Source organism: Mus musculus, chromosome 7 (assembly GCF_000001635.26).
Source record: "Mus musculus strain C57BL/6J chromosome 7, GRCm38.p6 C57BL/6J".
In the NCBI taxonomy this organism is placed as follows: domain Eukaryota; kingdom Metazoa; phylum Chordata; class Mammalia; order Rodentia; family Muridae; genus Mus; species Mus musculus.
In genome coordinates, this window is record NC_000073.6 from 46,632,850 (window position 1) to 46,643,654 (window position 10,805).

The window sequence follows — 10,805 nt, forward strand, 5'->3', positions numbered from 1 at the left end:
AAAACCTTCTGGCTGCTTCCCTTCTTTTATTCCTGCAGACCGAACATTCTGAAGACTTTTTACCACACTGTGTCCTTAACGGTAGAACACTCATGCAGAGCACTGAGCCCAGGGCCTACTACTGGAGTGAAGAAATGGCAGAGAAAACCTACTCCCCACTTCACATTTCCACCCCACTTGCCAGGTTCCCATGGGACGACCTCTGCGTACTGTGATACTCTGGACCTCCCTCCTTTCTGCCCTTCCCCATACAATCACCGCAGAGTCTGGGGAAAGGGACATGTGTGGCCTATCACAGTACAGGTTTCCCCTGTGAGACAGACTCCATCCCTGAGCTGGTGGTCCTGGTTTCTAGAAGGAAGCAGGCTAAGTAAGCCGGTAAGCAGCACCCTTCCATGGCCTCTGCTATGCCCCTGCCTCCAGGTTCCTGGCCTGCTTGAGTTCCTATCCTGATTTCCCTCAGTAATGAACAGTGCTGTGGAAGCAGAGGCCAAATAAAACCTTCCCTCCCCAAGTTGCTTTAGGTCATGGTGATTCATCACAGCAATAGCAACCCTAACTAGGACACCTAGCACACTACCCAGAACTCTCAATGGCACTCCTGGCCACCTAGACCAGGCACACAGTTCTCATAAACTTTTGGGATTAAAAATGACCATTTCAAAAGATCTAGTCCATCCCCAGTCTCTGACAAATATAGTTCAGTCTAATTTCTTTTATAGTTAAAATTCTCCTTATAACAAGCACCCTGCCATTTCCCTACATGGCTATAGAGAACACTTGTGGTTTAAGGGTGGGGTGTTTGATTTATCTTTTAAAAGCACGGGGGCTTTTATTTAATCAGGGCCCTCCACTCTCCTGCTATCACCCAAGCCTTGGAGATATTTACCCAAGGGTGAACTTACCTGTAAGCATGATGGTGAAGTCCCAGCCACAGGCCACCTGTCGGATGGGACAACCACGGAGAGGCTTGCAGATGGTAAAACGCAGAACTTCCTCTGTGTGACCAAGCCCCAACTGCCCATCTTTATTCAGGCCACAAACAAAAAGATCTCCTCCATCTGCAAGACAGAAAGCTCCCTGTCAGCGCACACACAGGGAGAGTCACAACTGCCAAGGTAAGAAAGAGTTACCATGAGTCACTTGGAGCCACAGACAGAAGGCTTCTTGCCCATGTTATTAACTGGTGGATGCCAACATGTTCTGGAACCAAAGACATCAAGCCAAGGGCCTCAAACCTAAAGTATAGATGGAAACTCTCAGCTCTGTAATAAATGCCAATCACCAAATGGGGCATCTACTACCACAAGAAAACCAACATCAACTCAACACTTAGACTGTGCCAGGAGCCATCCCAAGAGCTGAACACTCAAGCCCTTTCCACCCATGTCTATGACCCATGATACTCTGAAAGGCCCACAGAGAAGGCTTAATTTTAAATTGTATTAAGGTGATTTTAATGTAACAATAACTCATATGTAATATAACTTGGGTTATATTACATAATTTCTTTACAAAGGGGGGAGTCTATGAAGACACAAATACCAAAGCCCTGTAAAAGCCCTAATATAGCCCTGAAAATGCCTTGAGTTCATCCACTGCTATCATGCCCACGAGACAGGTGAAGGAAAAATTGAGTGTGCTGGTTTAGCATTCACTATCAAACTTCACACAACCTAGAATCCATCACCTGGAAGGAGTGTCCTAGTGAGAAACGATTCGAAGCAGGCTGGTTCATGAACGTGTCTGTGGATTGTCTTGACTATTCATTGTGATGGGGACGCCCCATCTGAACATGGGCAGTACCATCTCACGGGCTGGGCCCTTCACTGTGTTAGCGTGAAGAGAGCCAGCTAAGTACAAGCAGCAGGCAGGCAAGGATGCCTTTGCTTCTCTTTCCACTCTGGACCATGCAGGTGATACTCCCGGCAATAGCGCAAGGTTAGTAGGATATTCTGTCAAATAGAGCCCTTCCCCCCTCAGCTTTTAGTCAGGCATTTTATCACTGCAGCAGAAGTCAAAGTAGAGCCCTGTGGTCCAGGGAGCTAAAGAACCGCAGAATGGGCATCTGGGCCCTGAGAGTTTAACACCACAGCTCCCGTTCTTAACCATCCTTCTCTACGCCAAAGCACGTGCGTGCGGCACCCAGGCTCAGCACTCTCTGAACTAGGTACCAGGACAGAAAATTAGGGATGAGGTAAGGTTCTTGATCGCAAGGGATAGTTCACCTACTTGCAGAGGCTTCAAAGTGAAACTTAAACAGGTTGTAACATGTCTACCAATTTCCCTTATAACCTGAAGCCTCTGAAACCTCCTCTCTGAGCCTTAGTTGTATATGGGGGTAAAGAGAAAGATCTTAAAAGAACTCAGAAGTTCAAGCTCTGACAAGCTACAATCCCTTTAATGGTTATTTGGCTCTTTCACAAAAAAACAAAAAACAAAAAAAAAAACAAAAACAAAAAACAAATACTGCTCTCTGAGAAATGTCAAAGACAAATGAATGGCAAGGTATCATCCAAGGGGCAAATATCTCGACACGAAAGTGAGTGGCTATTCCTTTGTGAGAATTACCTGTGACAACTGCAGAATGCCCTCCTCCTCCTGTGACACTCTTGATACACCCAGCTTGACAGAAGTCACTCAGTTGCTGGGGCAGAAACACATCTTCCTTATGGCCAAGGCCAAGTTGCCCATAGCTGTTTGCACCCTACGGATAAAATACAACAAGGATGAGGAGCCCCCAGCTGTCAACATCCCTCTCCCCTGTCAGTCTCCCTGCCCTGACACAGCTCTTGGAACCCGTGACATTTCAGTAGCCACTCTCAGGAGGCTGTCTTGGGCAATCTGCCTTAAAAAGCCAGACCCATCTGTGAGCGCCACGATTTCAGAGGAGTCCTTGACATTCATAAACATGTGTCTCACTTTTACCTTCAGGTATACGACCCTGTTTTAGTTCCCTTTGTGTTGCTGTGAGGAGAGGGGACCAAAATTGATTTAGGGAAGGAATGGGTGTGTTTCGGCTTACACTTCCAGGTCACAAGTCCATCAGTGAGAGAATCAAGGCAGGAACTCGAACAGAAGCCATGAAGAACACTACCTGTGACTCTCTCTGGTTCACTCCACGAACTAGAGATGGTGCCACCCACAGTGGACTGAACCTTCCATAACAATCTGTCGATCAAGATAACCTCTCACAGGCCAATATGATCGAGGCCTTCAGTTGACAGACATGTCTCTCCCAAGGTGAGTCCATGTTGTGTCACATGGACAATAAAAACCAACCAAGACTCAACTGCCTTTGGGAATCAGCCCACGGATCCCCTCTGATAAAAGCTAATGACCTAGGAACGCTGGGGAAAGGAAAGATTAAGGGTAAGGATGGGGTCGGGGGAAAGTTAGCAGGAAACACTCTGGGCTTGGCTTTGCCTCCCCCACCCTCCCCCATGCTCACGAGGAAGCAGTGAGCTTTCTGTATGCAGTCAGTCAGCTAAGGAGGCAGCTTCCCTAAGCCGCATCATTTCATCTGTCCAGAGCAAAAGCTAGACAATGACTGACAGCTAAAGGGCCTTTTCAAGTACAGCACTGGACAACCCCGATCCAGATCCCCCTTCTGAACTCACACTATCAAGTCCACACATCGTACGGGTCTAGGCTACAGCAGAGTGATAAAGTGCTTGCCCAGCATGTTCAAGTTCCTAGGTTCAATCCCCAGCACCGGAAGGAAAAAAAAAGTCTCTAATCTGAAATCCTTACAGCTAGGTAACAGGCCCAGAGAAGAATTCAGTAGGGGTAGGAGTACTATCAGAAAGACCCTGTAAAGACAGAGGCCAGTAAGTGAAACAGTAACATCTCAGCAACAAAAGGTACAAACACAATAGTGAACGGACACCTGAAAGAGCCTAACGCCCACCCAAAAGGATTCTTATCTCTTCAAGTATCTACTCCCAAGCTGGTTCTTTTGGAGGTGAGTGGTAGAACCATTTAATACCGGGTTTTTTTGTTTGTTTGTTTGTTTGTTTGTTTTGAGGGCACATAAATAGGAACACTTGGTTTAAAACAACTACCAAAATATGAATACAAAACACACACTTATGGAAACCATCCCACCTCTTGGGTGCTTCCAGCCACCTTGAGCTGCAGGACCCCAAGATGAAGAATGAGACTTGTGGGGAGCACAGGCTAAGAGGGTCTTTTGAACAATACAGTTCTAACAAGTGCATCTCTGCACACAGGACGGCCACCTTGAAGCCTCACAGCTAGGAGCATTCGCATCCATTGTACAGATGAGGAAACTGAGGCCTGGAGGCTCAAGTGATGATCCAGTTACACAATTGGATGAGTGAGTTAGAAATCCATTTCTTCCATTAGTTCTTACTGTATCCATAAGAAAACAGGTATGTATAGGGAACCAGCCCAGAGATTAAGTCACATGACTCTAGACCAGCAGTTTTCAAAATGTGGGTTGTGGACGCTTTGGCAAACCTCTACCTCCAAAAATAGTACATTACAGTTCATAACTGTAGCAAAATTACAGTTACGAGGAAGCAATAAAAACAATTTTATGGTTGGGGGTCACCAGGGTCACAGCATCAGGAAGGTTGAGAATCCCAGCTCTTGCCTATTGCTCACGTACATTGCCATTGCTTTGTCCCCTTTCTCCTCCTCTTTGTGTCATTCCTTGGCACTAGAGTGCATTGCTGGCTTGACTGAGCTACCTCCTCTCCTAGAAAGTCACCACCATGAAGGCAGGGACTTGGTCTTATAGCTATTCTCCTAACCCTGAAACTGCACTGGCTGGCGGACTGTGGATGTCAGACATAAATCTCTCCACCCTGGAATGCAACACTGTTTAAGTGCACTGTCAAATAACACTGTTACAAACAACACTGTTGCACAGAGTGAAGCAGAGAGTATATCCTGGGGTTTCTGTCTTCTCTAGCTACCCCATTACCAGGCTTTCAGGCTGCTGAACATCTAAGAGAGAAGCCAGGCTAGAGCAATCCGGGGTTCATGCTTTGTATCAACTTCTGTGGTGCAATAAGGGCCCTAAACCCAGGATAAAGCTAGGTAAAGAAAAATTTAATATACCCTATGACAACTGTGTATACCTTCCTTCTTTACAAAGGGTCCAGACACAGCGTGTGCATACACACACACACATACACACAAAACACAAAACCACTTGGAACAAGATGAATTGTGTTCCTTCAAAATGCCTATGTCAAAGCCCTAACCTCTGACATACCAGAATATGACTGTATTTGGAGACACACCTTTAAAAAGGTAATTAAAGTTAAATGATGAGACAGACCATAATCCAGTCTGTCTAGTCTCTTCCCAAGACACCAAGGATGCCCATGCACAAAGAAACAGCCACCTGAGGCCCCAGAGAAACCAAAAGTGCCCACACCTTAATCTCGGACTTGCAACTTCCAACACAGAGAAAATAAATGTCTATTGTCTAAGAACCCAGCCTGTGGTGTTTTGTCACGGCAGCGGCAGCGGCAGCGGAGGCCAACTAATACATGCTCCCTGATTACGCAGCAGGAGGAATACCCCAGCAGGCCTCCAAACACACTAGGTTCAGCCCTGGTTCTGTCTCTGTCCATTCAAGGCCACAGCTGAAAGGCTTTTCCTATCAGGTGTTTTTCCTCTGTCCAAAAAGACAGCAGTCTCCAGGCTGGAAAATGACAGCAACACATTCAGTTACTAACGCCCACCCCCACCCCACCCCCCAACCCCCACCTCCCACCCCCCCTGCCAAGCCTCGTTCAAGTGCTACTTCAAGGAGTTGAGCCAGCCAGCCAGGCCAAGCCATGCTCTCCTTTCTGACAGCCTTACACTCAACAAGTGAAAGGTATATAGATAAATTCTAATTTTGGCAAAAAACATAGCTGTTATGGCTTCCTCTATCACAAGAACTGGGAATAGCTATGTATTTCCCAAACATTAACAGATGGCTGTGCACACAAGTACTCATTCATTCGTTTCATTCGCTCGTTCATTCATTCATTCATTCATTCATTCTTTAGTCAACAAATATTTCCCTGGGGTCTACAAGATGCCAGGCACCAAGAGAGACAATGTGAACACCACTGGCTCAGTACTCGCTCTCAAGAACACCTCCGCTGTAGTCAAGGAGACTGCCGTTAACAAATCATGCATTCCATTACAATTTTGGTATTTAATACTAAGAACAGCAACACCCGACATATGCATGCTGTCACGCATGTCCCCCACACTCGTGGGTATAAAGCCTCCTCTCCAATCACACGGAAGGATGACCATAGGTCAGTCAAAGTGCAGTGTCAAACCTGCCCAGCCCAGACTTCCACACCCCCAGAAGAGAAAAGATTTGGTCACAGCCGAGTAACAGCAAATACGCAGGGTCTGTGCCTTGCGCGGCCATACTCCACAGGCCTCACATCCACAGGACGCTCCCCAGGGTGATGGCGCTGGAAAGAAGCCTTCCATCCTCCAAGCAAAAGGCAGGTTCGATGACACAGGTGGCCCCAGGAGCTCTGGGACCGAGATCTCTCTGCCAAGCCTCCACGCTGTCTTTCTAGGCAGTCTGGCGGCCGAGCGCTTTCCCAGAATGGATGCTTTGCTCTGGATGCAGGGTCCTCCCGAAGTGCTTCAGTCCCTCGGGTCCTCATCCCACAGCTAGCAGTAGGCCCCTCAGGCACTGCGGGGAGACCCTCCCTCCGCACCCTCTCCTCCTTGCTGCAACCCAGGATCCTCCAATCCAGGACCCTAGCTCGGGCCGCCGCCTCCCAGCTCCCTGCCACCCACGCAGACGCCGGGAGCTCCCGGGTCTCCTCGCCCCTTCGTCTCTGCCCTAGCCCGGGGGCGGAGCCACGTACCCAGGCGAAGAGCACAGCAGCGGCAGAGACAGTCTCGGAGGCGCAGGACTCCCGCGCCATGCACACGCTCAGCCGGCGCTTCCGGGAGGGCTGACGCGGGGCGGGGCCTCGGAGGCCAGGGGCAGGGCGAGTCCGGGAGCTGGGCGCGGTCAGCGGGATGGAGGCGGGGTAAAATTAGGGATTAGGAGGGGCTAATGGGACTGGAGCAAGACGTAGCTAGGTATGGTCCTGCCCTAGAGCGCCGGGACTCAACCAAAGCACTGTCAGCAGGCACCTCGCGGCCGCCAGGGAACACACCCGGAGGTGCCTTACTACACCCACACTCGTAATTCTGCACCATGTTCAGTAATCTGGAAAACTCGCCACCTGTCCCACGCTGCCCAGAGCAGATGACCTGACAGGGGTGCAACAGCACGGTGGGAAGGGACCTGAACTGAAGATGGCAAGAGTCCAGTCCTGAGTCTTCACGAAGCTACCTTGGCCCGCTTCGCTGTGCGTTTGGGAACCCGAGAGTCTTGGGGAGCCGTGTTAGCCTTCCACAGCGGAAACCCACTACTGGTGACACAACTGGGGCTGGCTATTGTCTGATGTGCCCCTGCGTTCTCCCTACTCTCCGCGGCCCCGCACCATCTGCCCTAATTCTAATCACGAGCATAGATAATTCTCATCCAAGATAGATTTTCATACAATACAGCTTTCTATCAACGTTGTCGTGATGTTGGTGAGAGTTTAGTAATACAGTGTACCAGTGCACACTGGGGGAAATGGAATTTGGAATCTGGAATCTGGAAGGAGGACAAAAAGATCATGTCCCATTTAAGGCGATGATCTGCATTCGTAGCTCTGGCCCCTGTACAGACAGGTCTCAAGGCCTCGCCTTCCTTTTCTTCCTAGACCCTCACATTGGAAAATGTGTCAGGGAAGCTTCTGTCTAGGTCTCACCTGTTCATGCTACTGACATGTTACTGTCTGCTGTGTCTTGTGAGGGAAGCCACCCTTGGTCTTTCCTCCTCCACACTGTGGTTTCTTGAAAAGTTTGGTGGTGGTGCTTAGAAAGATCCAGACAAGCCAGGCAAAGCTGCTCTTACTCCAGAAAGAGAAAATAGAAGCCGTGAGAGATTCCATGTGCTGTTCACCGGTTTGCTGTTGCCATTTTGATCACTTCTTTCCAGCCTGTTCTAATAGGAAGTCACAACAGGGTATAATAGAAAGGTGTCTTACCAGCAGTTCCGGAAGCAAGAAATGCCAGTAACTTGCACATTGCACGGTAAGGTGGACTTGTGCGGGTCTTGTGCATGCTGTCAACAGTCTCTGGTTTTACAGACAAAATCCCAGCACTGAAGAAGAGAAGTGGGCACAAAGGCCCCTCCCTGACGAAGAAGCTATTTGCAATCAATACTTCATGAGAAAGAGAAAACCAGTTGTCTCCAATGGGACGATTGGGCATATCAGTCACCCTCCTGGGTAGGTCCCATGCTCAGGAGTAGCTGACCAACATAAAACAGACTCCATGTTTCATGTGTGGTTTTGGTTGTCCTTGTTATGGTTTGGTGAGTGTGATGGTTTACATATGCTTGGCCCAGGGAGTGGCACTATTTGGAGGTGTGGCCTTGTTAGAGTAGGTGTGTCGCTGTGGACGTGGGCTTTAAGACCCTCCTCCTAGCTGCCTGGAAGTCAGTCTTCCACTAGCAGCCTTCAGATGAAGATGAAGAACTCTCAGCATCTCCTGCACCATGCCTGCCTAGGTGCTGCCCTGCTCCCACCTTGCTGATAATGGACTGAACCTCTGAACCTGTAAGCCAGCCCTGATTAAATGTTATGCTTATAAGAGTTGCCTTGGTCATGGTGCCTCTTCACAGCAGCAAAACCCTAACTAAGACAGTAAGTTTTGTCTTTTTGGGTTTTGTTTCAATTTTTCCTGTTGGAGGTGTTGAAAGAGAACATGAGGAAGGACCTGGGAGGACTTGGGGGAGGGGAAAGAATATAATAAAACTATATTGTATAATTTTAATAATGTTTAAATATAATAAAAGTAAAATAAGGTAGGAGAAACCAAACCAGAGCTTAAAGTGCAGGTATCCAGAAATCTGGATGGATTCCTGCCTAAAAGATGAGAGAGGCTGAAACGGATCCTGATAGGATAGTTATGTGATCACTGCTCTATCAGTGTGACAGTGTGATGTGACTCCCACCCATCTCAAGTCCAAGGAAAGATGAAGCAGAAGGACCAAGACATCATTCAAATTGGAGGATTTCTCATGATGAGAAATATGATAGCCAGCCACCAGACAGGGCTGAGAGCTGGTCAGAGCCAGAGACTATGGGAGTTCTGTCAAAGTCACCATAAGCAAATTGGCAGAGTCTTAGAGAATCTATAGGGATCAAATGACACCCATGGAACAGTTGGCCACCAGATTCCCAGAGACTGATGGAGATGAAGTCCATAGCCCAGGCAGAGGAAGACACCATTATCAAGAGATGCTGAGGCCTTGTAAACCACCCAAAAGAGCGTGAACTGATACTAACTCTGACAAGAGCAGGAAGGGCTGGCGCCAACTCACGACACGCAGTCTAACAAGAAACTTTCCTGTTTCCTCCGGCTCCCTGCTACCTGCCACCTCAGGTCCTCACAGACACCAAGTACCACAATTCCACTCATCTCCCAGTTAGTGGGAGAGGGGTGTGAGGAAATAAAGAAACTACTGAGCACTCGTCTTGGTCCTAGAGGAGAAAGATGGCCCTGCTCTTAAAGTTTGAGGTGTTCATTACTTAGTACAGAACTTCCTTTTGTGGTACTTCCCATAGAATCCAAGGCATTATCCAGGAGAGAATTCTAGCACTAAACTACATCCCTAGCCCAGGTGGGACCTTTAAAATGCTGACATGAGACAGGGGTAGGTTTCCTGAGGTTTCACTGAAGGTGCAAAGACGAGCCACTTACAGAACCAGTTTTATTTATTAGAATTTGGGAGGTGGGGTGGTTTGAACACTTGGTCCCCACTTGATGGCACCGTTGGGGGAGGCCACAGAGTCGAGAGAACCAAGGTGCAGCCTCCAAAGCCAGGCTCTGCTTTCGACAGAAAGATTACCAAGCCGCGGATCAATTCTCTCAACTAGAAAAGGTGTCAAAAAATTGTTTTTAATTCTAACTTTTTACTGTTTCTTTGTGAATTTCACATTATGCTCCCCAATCCCACTCAATCTCCCCACCCCTCTGTATCTTCCCTCTGCCCTTGCAACCTCCCCCCAAAAGGAAATAAAATACAAAAATACAAAAATAAACAAAACAAAGCATAGAACACATTCTCGTCATGAAAGCTGTAGTGTGTCCCACTGTACACCCTTTGACCATGCATCTTTACTTGCAAATGTTCATTGCGGTGAGTCATTGGTCTGGTCTGAGGCCTCTGGCTTCTGCTACACGATCAATGCTGGATCCTCAATAGGATTCCCCTCAGATATTCTGTGGTTGCCCTGTGTCGTAGAGATCCTGCACCTTTGAATCTGTAAAGCCAGCCTTTTCACATCTCTGAAAGCCAGCAGTTCATAGATGGAATAGATGATGGTGTGAGCCAACTCCAAGACCCAGATCTGGGCCTGGGTGATAGCTGAGTTGGTCACCCTGCCAGCTCTCCCACACCCACACCACCAGATGGCTCTCCAGCACTGCCCCAGCTAGCTCACACAGTGCTGCAATGGGCAACCTCTCCAGCTCTCAGACTCTCTGGGCCAGCTCACCCACACCCATGCCACCAAGATCCAGCTCTACTGTGCTACCTAGTGGAGGTGCAGGGCCCACTCTCCCTAGTGCTGCAACTCATGGGGGGCAGGGCCAGCTCTTCTGCTCTCATGACCCCAAGGCCAGCTCTCCCAACTGATATGGGTGGCAAGAGGCAAGGACGTGAAAGGCATTATCCTCATGCCCATAGCCTAGGAGTGTCC

General features: G+C 48.5%; 1 protein-coding gene across 10 annotated transcripts in view; it reads right to left on the minus strand.

The window, feature by feature from the left end:
• The window catches only part of Sergef (secretion regulating guanine nucleotide exchange factor), a 199,738-nt gene extending 189,691 nt beyond the window's left edge, over positions 1-10,047 (minus strand). For 6 of the 10 annotated variants that reach the window (XR_003946486.1, XM_030242640.1, XM_030242642.1 and 3 more), the window contains exons 1-3: positions 6,864-10,047; positions 2,572-2,707; positions 906-1,061 (exon numbers count right to left, since the gene is read on the minus strand). Coding sequence is in view for 9 of the 10 variants with exons in the window: in XM_030242640.1 (XP_030098500.1) it covers positions 906-1,061; positions 2,572-2,707; positions 6,864-6,923 (352 nt within the window). In the remaining variant the exon portion in view is untranslated. The other 4 variants (NM_013789.2, XM_006540943.4, XM_011250869.2 and 1 more) reach the window with 4 other exon arrangements.
• Between the last annotated feature and the right edge of the window lie 758 nt (positions 10,048-10,805).